This window comes from Cyclopterus lumpus, chromosome 2 (assembly GCF_009769545.1).
Source record: "Cyclopterus lumpus isolate fCycLum1 chromosome 2, fCycLum1.pri, whole genome shotgun sequence".
Lineage (NCBI taxonomy): Eukaryota > Metazoa > Chordata > Actinopteri > Perciformes > Cyclopteridae > Cyclopterus > Cyclopterus lumpus.
The window spans coordinates 6,877,214-6,896,621 of record NC_046967.1 but is presented as its reverse complement, the minus strand read 5'-3'; the positions used below and the strand labels follow the sequence as shown (position 1 = coordinate 6,896,621).

The following is a 19,408-nucleotide window of genomic DNA, read 5'->3' as shown; positions in this document are numbered from 1 at the left end:
AAAGTTTAAAGGGGAAAGAAGGCATATCTTTTAGATTTGTGTGTGTGCGTGTGCCTGTGAGTGTGTGATGTTCTGTCACTTCCTCATGCCTCCCCTTTAAGGTCATGATCCTCTGTAAGCTACTCTTCAGTTGCCTCTTCTTTTTTTTTTTTTTAAATAAAGCAATGGAAACAAAACTGCTGACTCACCCATTGGTTTATTACTCATACTTTTCGAAGCACTGGTGCGGAAAGTCAACGCAATGTTGTCTCAAACCTATTCCACCGCAGTCGGTTGTTTTTTATGCTTTCTCCGGCCTGCACGCCGCTCACATGGGACAGATCTTGATGCTGTCGGAGCTGGAACTGAACTGTCCGAGGGCGAAGTCCAGCCCCACCCCGACCCCGCTGCCCACCCCGAAGGCGGCGTAAAGCGGCTGTGTGAAGTTGGCGCGGAAGGTGTGCAGGTGCGTCATGCTCTCCGCCACGCTGTAGAAGGCCAGCGTCCCCGTGGACAGGTCCAGGTAGAGGCCCAGGCGGGGGGAGTAGGTGACCGGTATGTCCCTCTTCTCGTTGTCGTGCATGGCCGAGCAGCAGGTGTCCGACAGCTCCAGGGTCCAGGACTGGGCGTTGTAGCCGAGCCCCGAGCGGGCAGCCGTGCCCTTCCTCGCCATCGCGCCGTAGGTCACGCCCATCGAGGAGCCCCGCCCCCGCCACTCCACCTCCCAGTAGCAGCGCTGGGCGTACAGCGGGCTCGCGCACATCACCTGGGTCCAGCCGTCGAAGCGCTGGGGGTTGTCAGGGTAGGGCTGCGCCGCCGGCTGCAGGGTGGCCTTGGAGTTGCCCTCGGCGAGAACCAGCCGCCGGTGGGCCGTGTTGGTGTCAAGGGTCAAGGTCACCGAGTCTGGAGGGTTTAATGGACACTTAGTCACACGGAAATGAAGCGATGAAGTTCATGAATGGTGGGTATTGTTAGGAATTCATTTCGATAATGTCAATCATCAAGAGATTATGTTTTATGATTCTTTGGCGTGAACATGCACGCGTGCGTTTGCGACTCACACTGCAGGAACTCCTCCCTGCTTCTCGGCTCCGGGGCCTGGATGCTGTCGAGGCTGATCTCCCTCACTGGGAAAGCAAACGACGTGTGGGCTCACGAACAACAAGGCAAACGGGTTCCATTGCACACGTGCTACTCACGTGCGGGGAAAGCGGGCGCGTGCATCGCCGAGACCGGGGTGGGCAGGTCCAAGAAGAGGCCTGGGTTAACTGTCCAAAAGGGGGGGGGGGGGGGGGGGGGGGGGGGGGGGGGGGAATGATGTGCGTTAACAACACCGTCCATGTTGCAGTGGTGAGCCAAAAAATGATTGGACGTGTGTAAAGGCGGCCATCTTACTTTCTGTCGGTGTTTCGGACAGAGCGGCCATCCCCCCTGTTGAGTGGACACAGTCATATTAAAAAGAGCATAACTCTGCAACCACAAAGTCTATTGGAATAATCTTGGTGTAATAATAACAATTTGTTCAGATGTGTAAATATCAGTATACATGTTACTGGTTAAAAGTAAATGAAGAAGGCACACAGCAGATTTAATGTTCATGTCCGCACTGTCTGCTTTCTTTTGAGATGTAGTTTGTAATAAAGCCTCTGGACATACAAAAGCATCAATTAAGAGATGCACTTGAATCTATTTGATTGGATGGGAGTTGGAGTCTGATCTTACATGGGTTTCCTCCCGCTGAGAGCGTGTTCCCGGCCGGGCTGGCCGGGGTGGTGCCACGCCGGTGGGAGCGGAACAGGCTGCTGATGGACGCCATCCGACTGAAACCGGACCCTGAACCCGGGGCGGGGGCGGGTAGAAAAAAAGGGTGTTAAACTCCCTTTATTGTTGGTGGCAGCAAACGACTCAAAAAAAGAGGCTGGTGTTGTACCTCCGGATGATGCTGGAGCTGGAGCTGGGGTCGGGGTGGCCGGAATTGGAGTAGGGATATTTGCTGGGACAGCCTGGCTCTGGCTGGACCTGCTCCAAAGAGACTGAGACTGAGACGCCTTGCGGCTAGGAGTGGGGCTGGGTCTGGGACTGGGACTCGGTCTAGGGTTGGTCTCCCTCACTGTTTGGAGGACATGAGACGAGTTAGATCGAGGGTCCAGGGGGTTATGATCAGTGGCGGTTGATAAAAGCTTGAAACTAAAGGCGAAGAAACAATTATTCCAAATGCTTTGGGAATTATAATACACTCTCGATCCTTTAAAAAAATAGAGTATTCACGAATGTGTCTCATGATGCCACGTCATCGTCCAGGAACACACCTGGCTCTCGTTCCTCCCTCTTCTGCCGGTCTTGGAGTCTGGGTGAGCTTGTGTTTCCTCTGTCTGCTACAAGGAAGAAGCAGATGTCACACACACACGCACGCACACACACACACACACTGCTCCATCACAGGTTCATTTAGTGTTTCCTCGCCTCACCTCGCGGGGCGTCTCTGCTCCTCACATCTTGACTCTTGAGGCCGATACCTGAGTGACACAATGTGAACGTCACGTTTAACACGGAGTGAAAGTTGAATATTGCCTCTGCTCGATATTGTCTCACGTCCGTTCACGTCACCTCGTCTGTCCGCGCCCCGCGCTCCCACCGAGATGCTGGGCGGAGCAGCTGTGAGACCAGACAGGAAACGGGGATTACGTCACGCTTGTTTACGTTAGAGGTGGCGAGTTGTGGTGATGGAGATACTGGACGTACCTGGAGGACGGCTGCTCGTGTTGCGAGGGCCCAGACCGAACACTGCAGGTCGGGGGTGTGTGTTTTTTTAAATTAGTTTTTATGAAATAATAAAATAAATAAAATCCTCTAATATTTATTCAGAAATAAAGAAAACTCACATTTTAAAATCCCTTCTTTTGGCCCTGCGCTCCGGTTGGCTGGATGAGACAAGAGGAAGTCGAGTAAAGACTGTGTGTGTGTGTGTGTGTGTGTGTGTGTGTGTGTGTGTGTGTGTGTGTGTGTGTGTGTGTGTGTGTGTGTGTGTGTGTGTGTGTGTGTGTGTGTGTGTGTGTGTGTGTGTGTGTGTGTGTGTGTGTGTGTGTGTGTGTGTGTGTGTGTGTGTGTGTGTGTGTGTGAGTGAGAGAGACTTACAGTCTTTCAGCGTGAACAGAGTGACGTCGTTGACTGGAAGAGAGCAGACGAGATTAGATGAAAGATAGGACGCGACAAGGAGAGAAGAGAGGCGGCGCGAGAGGCGGACCTTGTTTGGTGATCTTGCCCAGCTCCTGGTTGCACAGGTCCTCCACCCGGTCCCTGAGGTCCAGGATGGCTTCCCGCGCGGGCTCAAAGGACGCGTCGGGGTTCACCGTCACGGCGGGCAGGTCGCCCGACTCCAGCGGGCTGCACACTGACTCGCATGCCTGACAGAAAACAGGGTGGAGGGTGGGGGTGATTTATATATTAATGTCTTCTTCCACAAAAATCAACAAAATACACAAATAAAAAAAATATATGATTTACAAATATAATCTTGTTTTAAATGCATGTCAATTCTAGTAATAGAATTGGACACTCCTCGGTCCGGCCCATACCTCCAGGTAGCGGATGTTGTCCTCGCAGAGCGACAGGTCCCTCATCTCCGTCTCCCTGCTCCTCAGCTCCTTGACCTCGGCCTCCAGGCTGTCGATGACCTCCTGGGCCTGTCCCATCTTCTCCAGGCCCGCCTGGTCCAGCGTCTCCTCCAGCAGCTCCTGCAGACGCTCCATCGAACGCTGCAGCTCCGCCAGCGCCTGCTCCGTGTCGCCGTGCACCCTGTCGGCGGAACGCTGGGAGAGAGGAGGAGGTGGCCTGATTAAAAAAGAAAAACTGACTGAAATTCTGGTTTTGAGATGACAAAATCTGTGCGGCCCGACCAACCTTCATACCCTCCATCATCTTCTTCATGTCCTTCAGCTCCTGCTCGCGGACTTTCACCCTCTGCTGATTCTCAGTCTGCATCTCTGACAGCACTTTCTGCAAGAAAACAATATCCATCCATCTCATGGGAAACAGCGGTGTGTGTGCGTGCGTGTGTGTGTGCGTCACACAGAAGGACAACTTGAGAAGGTGGAGCGTTGTGATTGGACAGAAATGCAGTTAGGAATGTCATCAGCCCGGCAGGAGCCACGCTGAGACACAAAAGGAGAGAGAGAGGACGACACCCTCGAGACACGGAAACCCGCCACGTGAACAATGGACATACATGCACAGTAGAAACCACCACCTGTACTCTCTATCCAAGAAATGTCAGATAATCTTTATTATTTATTTTATTTTTTTTAAAGACACCACTGACTAAATAAATATGTGTACCTCCCAGACCACTCAAATATACCCCCTTACCTGTTTCTCCAGGCGCTCGACCTTGGTGGACACGCACTCGTGGCCCTTGTGCTGGTTGCTGGTGCAAAGCCAGCAGACGAACATCTTGCACTGGCGGCAGAAGAACTCCTGCAGGTACTTGTGCTGGGTGCAGATCTTCTCCGCCAGGTTGGCGGTGGGTGCGATCAGCTCGTGCGCCCTCAGGGCCTTCTTGGTGGAGTGGGGCTTCAGGTGGGCCGCACAGTACGAGCTCATGCACGACAGGCAGCTCTTGACCGCCGCCCGCTGCTCCCCTTTGCACATGTCGCACGGCACCGCCGTGGGCGAAGAGTAGGAGGGGGAGGAGGAGGAGGGCTTCCCTTTGGCTCCGGACGAGGAGCGAGCGTTCCGCATGGATTCCCGCACGTCGGCCTTGAGGGCCCCTTTGCGGAGCTGCTCCACCGCCTCGGCCAGCATGGTGTTCCTGGACAGGGAGGGCTTGGGGGAGAAGGTCTTTCGGCATTGGGGGCAGCTGTAGCCCCCCTTGGGGTTGTCCTTGCTCCAGTAGTCCTTGATGCAGCCCATGCAGTAGCTGTGGCCGCAGGGGATGGTGACCGGGTCGTTCGGGAGATCCAGACACACGGGGCAGTTGAACTGCTCCTCGGTCCACAGTTTGGAGCTCATGCCGACGGCGAGTTGTGGAGGAGAGACGGAAGAGCGCGGAGGGAGAAAGTCCCGGGCAGAGCCGTGAAGGAGGGAAGCCTCGTCCGGACTGACGGGAGGAAAGTTCTGTCTCTCAAGGTGAGAGCAGGGAGAGGTTGGGCGGGGCGGGGCCAGAGCCGCCGGGCAGGTCTAGCGGGGAAAACGTGTGTCGTGGAAAACTGTTAAAAGGTGTGTGAATGGACTGATTGTTATGCCATTGCACCAGCAAAAACAAAAACGGGGTGTATTCAAGATTCAAAACCTTTACTTTAGTAAACAAACCAAGACTACAATGTCAAAAGCCTCAAGAAACCGAATGTTTAAATCCTACTTCAGTGAAAGCAGAGAAGAATGTACACGCTTGAAATCTCAATATGACAAAGTTGTACAAGGAACTGTGTTCATTTCAGTTAAATTATGAGATTGATTGTCAATTGAATAATGTGTCCTAATAATTCAAGTTGGGTTTAACTCTCAGACCTAACTGTGGAAAAAGTCCCACGTGGAAAACAAATGATGTGGACGGCTTCTTCCTCTTCTTCTTCCTCCTCCGGTGAGTTCTAAGAAAGGCCTCTACAGTATATCAAAGCCAAGTGAGCCAAAAGCAGTGATTGCAGCTGACCCTCTCCAGTAAACAGTCATCATAATAGGTCTATAAATAGATATGCACTTAGCAAAAACGTGTCACAAGGTGGCAGTGTTACACTTGTGTTTAGTGGCTACAGCTGGTGCTTTTAAAGGTAATTAGTGTCCATTATGGGGAGAAATAACCAATTGTAGAGGTCGTGGCTTCCGAGAAACTACCCTGTAGCCAAAGAGTGTTTAACTGCCAAAGAGTGTTTAACTACCAAAGAGTGTTTAACTGCCAAAGAGTGTTTAACTGACAGAGTGTTTAACTGCCAAAGAGTGTTTCTCCAGCGTGGACAATTCAAATAACAAGCTAAAACGGTTGAGACGCTACAATGTGGAATGTCAGCGACATATATAAGAAGTTAATGTACCAAAGTAAAGACAACAAGAGAGGGCGTGGTCTACCCGACAAATCTAAAGCGAAGGCGGAAGTACTGAAAAAGAATCCTCTTGTACCTCCCAGACAGATAGCTTCGCCTCAGTTTAGCTAACTTTGTGTCTTTTTTTTTTTGAGTCGCCCAGATGTCAGATAAAACTGCGAAACGTCCGGGAGTTGGGGTCGGGGTGCTGGTGACAGACCCGGCCCACCCAGGCTGTGTTCTCCTGGGGAAACGGAAAAGCCCAATGGGCAACGGGACGTACCAGCTCCCCGGGGGCCACCTGGAGTTTGGGTACGTAACCGAGGCAGCAGTTAGCTCAGCCCCATTCATAAATCTGACACGGTCCGAGCGCCTCTACGTGTGACGTAACTTTAGTCACGTCGCAAACACCCGTAGGTGTATCCTCACCTATCACTATGATGCGTTACCCTGTCTTTAAAGAGTGACTTTACAATGAAATTAAAAAAACGTCTTAGCCAGTTATCAATATGCAGAATTGTCCAGAAGTGTCCAGCACATGTTCTGATTTTGCAATATTACACGTGCTCGCCAAATAAGTGTGCATAGAGGCTATTTTTTGCCATATTTTAAAGGCAGTTTGGTTTGACTTCCCTGAAAAGGGAGACATGGGAGGGGTGTGCTCGCAGAGAGGTGTTGGAGGAAGCAGGGGTGCGTTTGGGAGACGTCCGCTTTGCCTCCGTGGTGAACTCCATCCGACTGGAAGAGCAGTACCACTACGTCACCATACTCATGCAGGGAGAACTGGACCGGAAGGAGTCAGGAGAGCCGGAGAACCTGGAGCCGGAGAAGAACGAGGGTACGTGAGGTGGAACCAGTTTTCACCAGGTTTTAAATGGAAGGAAACACAGAGAGAGATTCCGATCCACCTGAGCAGTGTGCGTGGTTCTCTACCTCCCCAGGTTGGACGTGGACTCTGTGGGACCGGTTCCCCCCAGAGGAGCAGCTCTTCTTGCCGCTGGCAGGTCTGAGGCAGCAAGGCTTCCAGCCGTTCAGGACAAGCAGCGCTGAAACTCTGCTTTGAAACGGCCTTGTTTACATGTAGCCTATCCCTCCATCAAGGACACAACAGATGTACCTCTTTGTTTTGCATCAGTGGTTGTTGTACAAGGTCTTCGTTCCTCAAACATCATGTGTTATGGTAGATACCGTAGTATTTGCCACATTAATTCAGATTTTTAAGCAAATGATGCCACAAATAAAGTGCAATGAACATGAGCGAATGGGCTTCCCACATGTTTAAAGTACACACATCAACACAAGAAAAATGGCACTTATTTAAAGATTTTTTTTTAATTGTTTTTTTTTTACTAAAAGATAATGCTATTTATATGTCATGATATGAAAATAGACTTGGGAACGGTTTGTGAATAGACATAGACGTTTCAGCTCATTCAAAGACACGCAACAGTTTTATAATGGTTTGAATGGTGTGTTATTATTCATCAACAGAAACATTTCCATACTATTGATCAGAATATATATATATATATATATATACATTTTAAAAAACTCCCTGAATATAAAAGCACAGCTTCTCAAAAACTGGAACTGTTTATGAAACCAACATAAAAAACCTGATAAACCTGAACTGAAAGTGATACGGGTCAGTTTTTCCCCTCCTCACATCAGAGTGTTACCGGTGGCACCCACTGCTAACAGCATGGTCCACAAGGTCACGGCAGCGGTTGCCACGGCACCGCTAAAGGTCTTGTCGTGGGCGTAGGTGATGATGTGCAGGGCCCCGCTGTAGGCCTCCTCGCACGTTGGCTTGATCTGATCCTCGGGGAGCTCGAAGCCAAATATTCCTTTGTCCCTCAGCTCAAATGTGTAGGTGAAGGGGATGCCCTGTGTCCGAGCCCAGTCTCTGGAGGAACCGGCGTTGGCGTCTGTAGAAAAAAAGGTACAACGTTTTTACTGTTCTGGCCCCCACCCCTGATAATATAAATGCTTATATAAATGTTATGCTTTGTCAGGGTACTGAAGTTTGTGTCTGGGAATGTGCGGCTGTCTGCTTCTCGGTGTTAGATACGCGTCTTGGATCACAATACACCCATATGCCATTGAATAGTCTAATCAAAAAGTGGCCTGGCCTTGCAGGGCTCAGTCCTGTGTGACGGAATTATCCGCCTCCTTGTCAATTCCGCACCAATCAGTTAGGATGATGATATACGAACCTGTGACGAAATCTGTGTATGTAAGTGCCGGGGTTTCCGGGTTTGAGATTAAGAGTTGTTGAGACTCCATGGTGATTGCAATCACAGCTTGTACTTTAAGTGTGATCAGAGAAATAACTCTACCCGAACGAGAGAAGTTTTTGGCTGAATTCTTACGAAGGCTCTTACCAGGCAGACAATTTTGAACCGCGTTAACACCCCCCCAACCCTCACCGGGAGCCACGTGGCAAAGAGCGGTCAAAGACCTGCAATGACTTACACAACACGTCCGGTGAGGTTCCCACGGTGTAGTTCATCCCATGGACCCTCCTGATGGCGTCTGCGGCACCCAAACCCACCTCCATCTGAGGAACCAGACGTTAGCTTTTATCCCACGGTCATTGAAAGCATCTTTGTGCCCTTATGATGCAGGTTCAGGCAACTGGGACACCAGTAAGAGTCTAATGATAGTGGGGTTTTTGACCCTGCTTTTGATACGAAAGAAGTCTGATATTTCAGCCAGCCTGCAATGTTGTTTCAAATCCTGACTTTGTGACATTAGATATTGTGCGGGTGTGTGGATGGAAGTACCAGCTCGTTGTAGTTGGGGGCGGTGAAGTTGGGATTTCCATAGGGAATCAGCAGCAGCTGGCTGTAGGAGTGGATGGTGAGGAAACACAGGAAGTCTTCCTTTCGGGTTCCCACAAAATAGGTGACGGCCTGGGCCTCTGGCTCGGACGTGGGTTGGCTCCCGCAGTAGACGTTGGAGCAGCAGTCGAATGACACCCCGACGGCTGTGAGAGCAGCCAAAGAAATCAAATATATGAGTCACGCCACTTCTTTTTACATGCTTAAATCTTCAAAATTCTATAAAACAATATAGTTGTATGCGAACATTTATGTTTTTGTAATGCAGATTTTTGGCCACTTTGTCCTGTGAAAGAGCATCATGGGGAATTGAGTCAATACAATACACTGATTGGGTATCGCTCATGTCGTAGATTCACGTTTGTAGAGTGTCAACTTTAAGTCTAAGACGTCCGTTCACATATTGAATTCTTTTGATGCTTAAAGGGGCACGCCACAGATTTGACACATGATGGATCAGGTGACTCATCATGCCGAGAACTCCTCAGCCTGTGAAAAGTGTATGATGTCCTCTGAGAAAGTAACCCGGATGATGTCATAGTGATGTCATCGGGGGCAATTTTTAGTTTTTTTGCATCTGATTAATTGGCACGTAAGTATATTTGTTTTTAACTATTGTTTTTATAGTGAATACTTTCGCACAGAAAATGATCAAATTGAGTTGCAACAGGGAGGCTCGGTAGTCTAAATTAAGATGGCAAACTTAATAAAAGCCCCGTATATATATTATTCGCATTATTTCACATCTTCATGCCGTTTATTCGCCACACTTCCTGTTACAGAAATAACCTGTGCTAAGAACCGGGATCTTGAGAGTTGTGGTGCTGGGTTGCATTGTGGGAATTGTAGGATCCAGCATTTTCTGCGCTTGCGAGCGCTCTTTAGCACCTCCTTTAAAACAAATTGTGCATTGATGAGACTGTTTCGGGGACATCTTGAGGAGGAACAAGGTGCAGTTAGTTATCTCTGTGCGACGCAAACTTGCTTATTTTTGAATAATAAGGAGATGGAGAACCACAACAAGACTCACTGCCCCAGTTGGCGTCAAAGTTGCGGTTGAGATCGACGCCGGTGCAATTGCAGCCCGATGGTCCCGGTGACCTGTTCTTCCTCCACAGTCGAGTCTACGCGGCAAAATGATCAGTCAGTTACATCAGCTGCTTCCTGGTTGTTCCATCAATTTATTGGGATATAAAATGGGCACTCAAACATACTCCAGTGCTGCCTGGTATTGCTGTGTGATATAATTTTCTCCGTCCAACTTATGTTAAAAATGAGATGATTTTCCACTTGGGTCACTCTGAGCACCAGAAATCAATTTGTTCACTGATTGAATCGTGGACTTAACCGCCGTCTCTTTAATAGACCGCCATTCTCGCATTATCCCGCTCATCTGTGGCCCGAGAGCCGCAAGGGCGCGGTTCAGAAACCCCTCAAAAGGTAATTGGATTTGAGTCTGTCCAAAAAATAAACAAACGCGAGCACTGACTGTGTTGTCCTTCCAGGAGTAGACGTAGCCGTCCATGTTGAGCACGGGGGTGACGTAGAAGTCCATGTTCTTCAGCATCTCCTGCATTTTGGGGTCGGTTTTGTACGCTTGCAGGATCTGATTTGAGAATGGAATGGTTTGGAATGTCAATTACATACAAAAAGTAATATTAAGAAGAAGAAGAAGAAGAAGAAAAAGTCATTTGAAATGATTGTGCGTCTCTTACCTGTCGGACGAAGTACTGACAGAAGGCCGGGGCGATCCATTCCCTGGCGTGTATGCCACAGTCCATCCAGATAGCTTTCTTATTCTCCCCAGTGTTAAGGCCGATCTTAAAGACACATTTACATTGCCTCCCGTTAGGCTGCCACTCAACACAAACATGCATTCCCGATCTCAATTCAACGGATCACAAAGTTGGTTGACCTTGAGCAGGCTGATGGTCCTCTTCTCGTACGTCTGTCCGTATTCCACTTTGGTCACAACATCGGGGTGATCCTTCGCCACCTGAGCCATCCAGTTGGAGATCTGCGGAGTGAGAAGGCACGCGTTACGCAATCTGAGTGTCCTTTGAGCGTGCTGCGTATCTGTCAAGAGTGAGACGTGTGTCGGAGTGAGCTCATCGGGGGGCCTCCTCACCTCTGGCATGGGATGATATTTGTAGTAGTCATGCTCCACTCTGTTTGCGCACAGCAGCAAAATGTGTGAGAAGCAGTGGTGGAAGTACGAGGTCCCGTTTTTTTGGGTTTTTTTGCACAACAAAACACACTTTATGAACGAAACTCACCTCTCCACTGTGGCTGCTCCCGCCGCCGAAAGCAGCACCAAGAGGCTCAGTCCCGCCGAGCTAAGCATTGTCACCTTTGTTAATGTAAAGGCCCTCGTTTGAGACTCCGGACCTCCGGGTGGTACACAAGCCTTTATAGAAGGTCTCCATCAGATAAAGACAAACCTTTGCCTCGTCGGTAGACCACAATCTGTTGGTTACTGATTAATCTGACTTTACATCCTTTAGGCCGCTGAGGATTTATTTATTTATTTGTATGTTCTTATTAGCTTAAAGCCTTTTTTTGTTTCCGTTCGAGTGTGACCTTGATGTGTTTTTTTTAGACTTTTTAATTGCATCCACTCCAGCTCACTCTTGTCTTCACAAATAACTGACAGCAGGTGATATTTAGTCCCGCGGGCCGTCAAACCCCTCGTGAACAAAACGACTCATCAAGAACACCAAAGGAACTCGCATGAAAACATTGTGTAATTTATAAGCAATATTGCTCCCTTCATCCTCTCTGGAAACCTTAAGTGCTGATACCAAAGGTCCACCAGTCATAAATGCCTGTGTTGCACATGTTGTTCTGTTTAACATAGGGGGCATGAGTTTGATTAGACACCATAAGGTCAATATACGGATTATTTGTTTTGATAATTGTTGTCATCTTTAAATTAATGGTGCTATGTTTTCAGTTTAAAGGGAGATTTTGAAGTTTTATAACCAAAGACCTGTAATTTGTGTGAAGTGATAATAAGCTATTAACATGGTAACACACTAAACTAGAAGTTAAACATTACATGCTGAACATCAACATGTTAGCATTGCCACCCAACGCACACTAACATGCTCACACACATAACTAAAGGGTAGGCAGTACCAGTTAGTGTCAACAATTTACCATTGTCACTGTACACATGCTAACCCGCTAAACTAAAAGGTAAGTGGTACCTGTTAACGTCAACAATTTAGCATGCTAACACGCTAAACTAAAGGGTAAGCTGTACCTGTTAACAATTTAGCATTGTCAGTGTACACATGCTAACACGCTGAACTACATGGTAAATATGATGCCTCCTAAACATCAACCTGTTAGCATTGTCACTGTACACATGCTAGTATGCTAACATGCAAGTAAATGGTTAACATTTTGTCTGCTCAACATCAACATGTCAGAGTTGTAACTGTACACAAGGCTGTAGACTCATTAACAGTCTTGTTGCCTGAAACTTTTATTGGATGCTAAACATTAATATATTTTTAACATTTCATGGCCTTGGGGATAAAAACATTATATCTATCGAGGTAATTATTAATAACCCGAATCCTCTGTTATTGCTTGTTCCATTACATCAGGGCTAAACTAATCATGTTATATAAGATCGTTATCTGCAAATTGAGCCTTGTGTTATCTTGTTTTTAATTTCATCCTCTCAATCAGTTGGCATGCTTTCATATATATGTGTGTGTATGTACAACAATAGTTTCGTTGGCATTTGAAATACCTCAGAATGCAGCCTTTATAATATACTAGAGGGAAAAGCAATGTTTTATTTATCAGGGAGGCTGAAATGTTGCTGGTCAACATCATCTGTGCTCAGGTGGACGGCATGACATTATAGGCTCAGTTTACTCCAGTTTTTCCAGGAACAAGCTTTTATGGTATCCTTGCAGTGCCTGCTGAAGAGTCCTCATTGAGGTCTTCAAATTTTTGTTTTGGTTTATTTCGGTGCTAAATTGCTTTAATGCAGCTCCTAAAGATCGCCTGTGTCTTTGGATTTTGTTTTGATGCTCTTTTAATCTTTCTTTTCTTCCTTATCTGTGGTTGCTGTTTCTCAGACCGCCCAGTTATTCTGATGATTGTGGACAAGATTCTGAAAGAAGTCACGTTTAAAAAAACAAACCCCCAAGTGTAGCCATGCGGCCTAAAAATAAGTTTTACCCATAAACTTGCATTGGGAAATGGACGTCTGTAAATCAGCGGCAACGTAAAAAACAACAACACACATTTCTGTGTCCGGTACGGACAAATAGCACCAGGTTCCAAAAGTTGTGAAATGTGCTAATAGCGGAATCTAGAGTTGTTTTTCTACCTCTGTGCGGCTGGAGCGAGGGCTGGGAGGCGGGGCTAAAGGAAACGCTAGAGAGCTAGCTGTATGGGCCCCGAAATGCGACCTGGGTAATTTTATACTCGAAAGCTTCTTTTTTTTGTTTCATGTGAAGAGCAACTTCCTAGGAATGAATGGGGGCCCAATGCTGTATCCAGTTCTCTTTAAACATCCATGTAAAGCTAAAGTCACTTTAGTGCGAAGACATCATTGACGGGGAGTTGCAAACTTTCCCTCGGACATTACACTATTGCTACCTCAGTCTTCACAACAAAGGCAGAGAAAACATCTTTATCAAATTCACGGTAAGTTTATCAGAGTATTACATAATCATATATCCTCATCTCTCTATAAATCAATGTTACATTTTTAACAACATTTTATACAAATATAAATATTATTCAAATAAATTCCCATTGAAACTGAGCGGTGATATCCTCACAAAACAGAAGTCAGAATAATCTGTTAATATAGATAATGATGTCGAGAGTCTGACCTACATTCATACAGGCAAAATTATAATTGTAATGACTACACTGCGCTGTAATGCTGCAAAGAATATAACACTCAGCAGCATTTTGAGAGTAAATTGCATTTCTCTCACCTCCCGTTGCAGTAAAACCTTCACACTTTTAGTAATAAGCAACTTGTGCTGAAGCAGCTGGATTCTGGAGTCATGCTGTTAGGCAATAAAAGTATTTTCTTTCCACATTGAACATTCTGTTAGGATAATTGAACCGAGCCAACAATCTTTTAATTGTTAAAGACATTGCCCTCGATGGAAACGACTTCAACCCGGACACGTTTGAACAGAGCGAGGTCTGCTTTCGTGTAGCCGGACAAGGTTTTTTTTGTAGGAATCTTTCATGTAATGTCTCACCAGCAGATGTCAGTGCAATGCTGAGTTTAGGTGAATTCTGTAGCATAACATAATCAGAAACACACAGAGTACACCGATTACACAATGACACCTATATTCTGAAGTACAGACTATTAATGCGAGTACGTCCTCACCTTAAGTTCTCAATAAAAAGTAAGTGCAGGTTGCCAACTAGTCATTTATGATACCCGCTACTCTTGGCAAAGTTGACCCTTTGAGATTAATTAGTGTCGGTGTGCAGCCTTTCCTTTACCCGGAGCTCCATCTGTCTCCGTCTGCCTGCTCCGTGGTTGTAGCCCTGACAGTGGAGCACTCGCATGTTAACCACGCCTCAGCAGCTCAGGTCTTTGTTCCCACTCCGTTGCTGACATGTGCATCTTGTCTATTCATAAGTCGCTCATGAGATACGGTGACAAGACCTGTCTTAGCTCCGGCGCTGTGCGCACCAACCCGTAATCAGAGTGCACATCATGGGCCGTTCCTTCATAATGATGGATGAAAGCGCTAATGCTTTTGGATGAGAGAGGCAGGCCGCTCTGCTACACTCAGACACAAGCTCACAGCCTGTCTGTTGGCATCTTTGAAGCCACTGATAGCATCTTAAAGTTTGGATTAAGAGAGGGAGGATTAGAGCTGTATTTTGATATGTGTTGCTACTTCATGTACTCGTTGGTTGCATCCGAAAGTATACGCTAAATGAGTATGTGAGCTTTTTGATGTCCAAAACTTGAGTATGAAGCCAAAAGTATGCATATTGAATACTATCTTTGGTGAAATATGGCAGTATGCAACACTGGACACTACGCCGGCATGGATAATCACACAATGCAATGCGGTAGTGAAACAATGTTCATAACAGACAATGGCGGATTGCTCTGCAACGTCAAAAAACACGCTTTAATTTAAGTATAAATATATATTAAAGTTCAGCTCACAAATCATTGTTACATCACATGAGGTTGGCACTGGTTACCATGGTTACACATCTATGGAGGCAATTTCAAACACATCCATTCTTTTCTATTCCTAGTTTGTGACTCATTTAACTAAAACATCGCATCACCTGACAGTTTTCAATTTAACATTTTTTCGATCACTCCGGCAGTTTCTTTCAGCAGTGGACTCACTGTTTCTCAAGGTGCAGTTAACTTGGAGCTGTGTAAACATGTGGACAGACTGCAGAAGTGAAGTGTCTGCGTTGACATGTGAGTGAGCGTGTGTTTGACCTTTTTAAATGTGTTTCAGTGTGCCAACACCAGAAGCTAGCATCGCACTGGTTCCCTCGACGAAGAGAAAACGCAATTTTTTTTTATTATTGCGGAAAATAAACTCTGTGACAAACACACGTTTATGATACTTAACAAGTTTTATTCAGCAAGATACTCTTCACAAATGAACACCACTTTTATAATATTTTAAGTAGTTAAAGACTATAAACAAACTACACCAGTAGCCACTTAAAATACCTTTTCTAAGATACATAAAAAAGCTGAAAAATTCACTTGATTCACTTATACTGACGTATTTTATATTGTAGAATAATGTGTTAACCACAGACTTTATTTCCGGCATCTATCCAAAATATTATTTAAAAAAAACATAGACTTTCAGAGGAGGCAAACGGAAGTTTAAAAATGCTCTTCATTGTCCGCTAAGAATAAAACTAGCGGAGAGAGAGGGTTAGCTTATCTTAGCTAGCTGGACTTGGTTCAAAGTAAAATAATTTACCAACAGCTCTGAAGCTCACTAATTACGGAATAAAAAAACAAGCTTTGAAGGCGCTGCTAGTTTAATTATTTGTACCCCCATGTTAGCTTTCAGTTGTCATGCTATACTAAGCTAACCGTCTCCTGGATCTAGCTTCATACTTATAGGAGATACACGGGAGTGGTTTCGATCTTCTCGTTTCACTCCCGGCAAGAAAGCAAATAAGTGTGTTCCACCAAATGTCTCACCTTTTTCCTTGAAGTAGCCTGAATCTACAGTGAGGAGACGGTTGGATGACTGGCAGCAAGGGGAAACTAGCCTGAAATGTAAAGGTGACACTTGGAGTTAATTAGGGGACTTTCGAGGTACTGGTATGCAATCATTTTTTTAACCTTTGGACAGACCCAGGCTAGCTTTTCCCCCTGGCTTCCAGCCCATGTGCTCAATTACATCACAGGATTAGGAGAAAAATCCTCGGGTGAACAAAAGAGAGGTTTTTTTCACGTCACAGACACACACCGAAGGTCATGGACTCCTATTGAGGAGACTTTTCTCTTATATGGGAAAGTTCAATGACAGGTCTGTCTGCACTAAACATAGAGGAGATAATAGGCTCACAATAATGAGACGTGTGATTACAGTGGTGATTGTATAGCCTGCATGGAGCTGGATAATGTTAAATCATTTTATAATTGAAGTGGGTGAAATAAATGCCCCTGGAGCCTTGCCGTTAAGGTCGGCAGGTGAAGGTGTTAAAATCGAACCGTCGATCTTCAGTGTCAATGGGGCTGATCTACTCAATTCAACACACGTTGTATGCTGTAATTCTAATTCCTGTTTAGGTTTTGACCAATTCGTTGCTGCATTAAAAAGGTTTACACTTTGTGTCGAAGGATTCTAATTCTACTCAATTTAAAAGTTCATGTATGTTGTTATTGCGTCCCAAAGTTGTTAACGCAACACTATCATGCACCATTCTACTGCCGACACAGCGAACAATCATTTTTGAAAAGTCAAGTTGCAGTTCTTCTATTTTTCTACCCTCAGGAAAGATTGGTGTTTGTTCATCAGTATTGACAGCGCTGTCCTGTGGCACTCGTGAACTTTTTTTTTTTTGTAGCTAATCACTAAATACAAATGAGCCTCAGAGGGCATTACAATCTGTCGCATACGACATCCTCTGTCCCGGGACCTCACATCGGTTCAGGAAAAACTTTTGTTGTTGTTGTTGTTGTTGTTGCTTTAGTGCTTCACCTGAGCTGTGAGTGAAATCCGTTGAATTTTTTTTCCTCCAAAGATTTTCATTTTCCAAAAAATATATAATGCCCACGAAATGCCTCTATACTGGAGCAGGATGTTCTGACACCCTGGAGTATCAAAAGGTGAATGGTTTCCCCGCCGCATCAGACATGCTGGTCACGACCCGCGTGTAGAAACAGTGAAAATCGATGTGGAGACAAGCTGCCAAACTTGCCAAACGGCATCAGAGGTTTCAAGAGGAAGTGACTTTTTGGCATTCCTTTTAACAAACACACACACACACACGCACACACACACAAACACTCACACCTCCCACACACACGCGGTATGAAAGCAGAAACAACAGCGGCAGCGTTTGCTTTTTAAACCATCAGCGGACTGACAGCAACCTAGCGAACAAATCCCCCCCCCCCCCCCCCCCCCCCCCCACCCCCACCCCCACCACAGCCTCCAGACTTTGTTTTCTTAAATCATCAGTATCCTTTCTCAAGTGCTTACACACAAGCTAAACCCAGAGGCGCTCTGAGAATGTTCCCCATAAATAAAGCCATCACGCAGGACATCAGGAGTCCTGCGGGTCGGCCAAGCGGCCAAATGGAAAATCCAACGGTGGTTCCACTGTGCCAAAAAGAACAATTTGTAACCATGGCACCATCCTTTGCTTTAAATCAGCAGACAATTTAAGAAAAAGGTACCCACAGAATTACGGCTATTTGTCCCACTGATTATGTCCCCACCTGCCACCCCTGCGAGACCTGGAGGTTGCTCACTAGAGTGGAGCAATTGACAGCATCCATTATTTGAGAGGAAGAGATTGTTCTCTTATCGATTTGCCGTGAAATTAAAACACTACATTGAAAGATGAGTTCTCACAACACTGCTAAGTGAGCGGGCTGGTCTAAGCTTTCACGGGGCCCGGGCAGCCACTTTCGTTTCTGGGAAGTGAAGCCAATGCAGAAGGGCCTTCAACTTGCATTATCTCTACTGACCACCAGGGGGCGACCCCTCTGGTTGTATAGAAGTCTATGCTTCATGTGTTAAAGCTGCATTCTCTTAACTGACCATCAAGAGGCGACTCCTCTGGTTGTATAGAAGTCTATGAAAAAATGACTCTACTTACTTACTACTTATTCCCTCAGTAAACATTGTAAACATGAGTGTATGGTCTCAATCTCTAGTGTTGATTCCTCAACACCAGAGAGCACTTGGTTGCTGTCACTGCTTTGTCCGGTCTGAGAGGTGCCCATATTTTAGTCCTAGAACTTCCATCCTTTCACCGTGGGATTTCACTTCTTGAAAGTTAATTAGAACCTTTTGGTCGCTTAAAAATGTCTTGCTTAGCTCCACCCTCTCGTTTCACTACAGCAGTGGTTCCCAAACTTTTTTTGTCAAGACCCCCTTTGATGATATAGGAACATTGGACGACCCCCCCCCGCAACCCGCTGGTTTTGCCACAGTCGGTCTGTGACATGAGCCGCTCTGGTGGCGTGGTTGGAACACAGTGCATGTCACGTCGGTTATTTTATATTGTTTTACCGGTGTATGTGTGCGTCTGTGTGTGTGGGTTGGTGATTAAGCCGCGACCCCCCTGTAGTACCACCGCGCCCCCCCTAGGGGTCGCGACCCCCACTTTGGGAACCACTGCACTACAGGTTGCAAAAGAACAAGATGGCGACGGACAAAATGCCAAACTCAAGGTTTCAAAAACGGCAGTCCACAAACCAACGGGTGATACCACAGGGACTTTGTCCACTTCTTGTCTATGATGGAGGATTTTCTTTTCTTTGGGAGCCCCCCCCCCCCCCATTTACTATTTGTGAGCTTCCAAATGTCTTTTATATTTTCCAATCCACACATTCCACACACAAAATCTCTCAAGCCCAGACTCAGCTTCTCTCTGTTGTGTTAAAATGTTTTAGCTTGTATTCTCACAGTACATGAGTCACAGTACATGGCTTTTTTCTTTCAATTTTTTCATTTTAGCTTTTGAGTCTTAAGTGGGTTAGAATTGACAAATTACATCCCTATCTCTCTTAAACCCATCGCCCACCCACGGTAAATGTATTTCAACATGCTCACTCACACAATACAATCAGTTCCTCTACAAAAAGAGGAAAGCTGTTTTGGGCGCTCTCTCGACACTGCTGGTTATCTCAAATATGAAACAGCTAGGAGCGCAGTAGAGGAAGGTAGCTGTATACTCACGGTCTACGTAACCACTTTATTGATGAAGATTAAACCAGTGGTTCCCAAACATTTTGTCTAGTAGTTTGATGTTTGAGTTATGGTTTCATTTACAAGCATCAGACACAAATAGGTAAAATGGTCCAATCACAAAAGAAATATGATATTCAAAAAA

The 19,408-nt window shown here is 46.1% G+C and overlaps 3 protein-coding genes across 4 annotated transcripts; 1 reads left to right on the top strand and 2 right to left on the bottom strand.

Annotated features, from left to right (window-relative positions):
- Positions 1–163: 163 nt before the first annotated feature.
- trim25l (tripartite motif containing 25, like) lies at positions 164–4,986 on the bottom strand. 2 transcript variants are annotated; one of them, XM_034547201.1, is made up of 16 exons: positions 4,345–4,986; positions 3,880–3,975; positions 3,555–3,788; positions 3,224–3,383; positions 3,115–3,147; positions 2,862–2,900; positions 2,722–2,763; positions 2,587–2,634; positions 2,448–2,495; positions 2,289–2,351; positions 1,910–2,089; positions 1,702–1,812; positions 1,375–1,410; positions 1,179–1,247; positions 1,041–1,106; positions 164–882 (listed from the first exon to the last, which is right to left on the bottom strand). In XM_034547201.1, exons 1-16 carry the CDS (start codon positions 4,984–4,986, stop codon positions 308–310), a joined length of 2,442 nt encoding a protein of 813 aa, XP_034403092.1. In that variant the 3' UTR covers positions 164–307. The 2 variants fall into 2 exon arrangements, with proteins under 2 accessions (XP_034403092.1, XP_034403084.1); XM_034547193.1 differs by having other exon boundaries at positions 165–882; positions 2,289–2,354.
- Positions 4,987–6,061: 1,075 nt separating this feature from the next.
- nudt15 (nudix (nucleoside diphosphate linked moiety X)-type motif 15) lies at positions 6,062–7,250 on the top strand. Its single transcript, XM_034552884.1, has 3 exons — positions 6,062–6,305; positions 6,635–6,831; positions 6,935–7,250. Exons 1-3 carry the CDS (start codon positions 6,157–6,159, stop codon positions 7,054–7,056), a joined length of 468 nt encoding a protein of 155 aa, XP_034408775.1. The 5' UTR covers positions 6,062–6,156; the 3' UTR covers positions 7,057–7,250.
- Positions 7,251–7,655: 405 nt separating this feature from the next.
- On the bottom strand, positions 7,656–14,401 carry LOC117740374 (carboxypeptidase O-like). Its single transcript, XM_034546744.1, has 10 exons — positions 14,336–14,401; positions 11,113–11,186; positions 10,965–11,004; positions 10,752–10,853; positions 10,552–10,656; positions 10,326–10,442; positions 9,867–9,960; positions 8,780–8,982; positions 8,469–8,553; positions 7,656–7,921 (listed from the first exon to the last, which is right to left on the bottom strand). The coding sequence occupies exons 1-10, from the start codon at positions 14,399–14,401 to the stop codon at positions 7,656–7,658; spliced, it is 1,152 nt and encodes a 383-aa protein (XP_034402635.1).
- Positions 14,402–19,408: the final 5,007 nt, after the last annotated feature.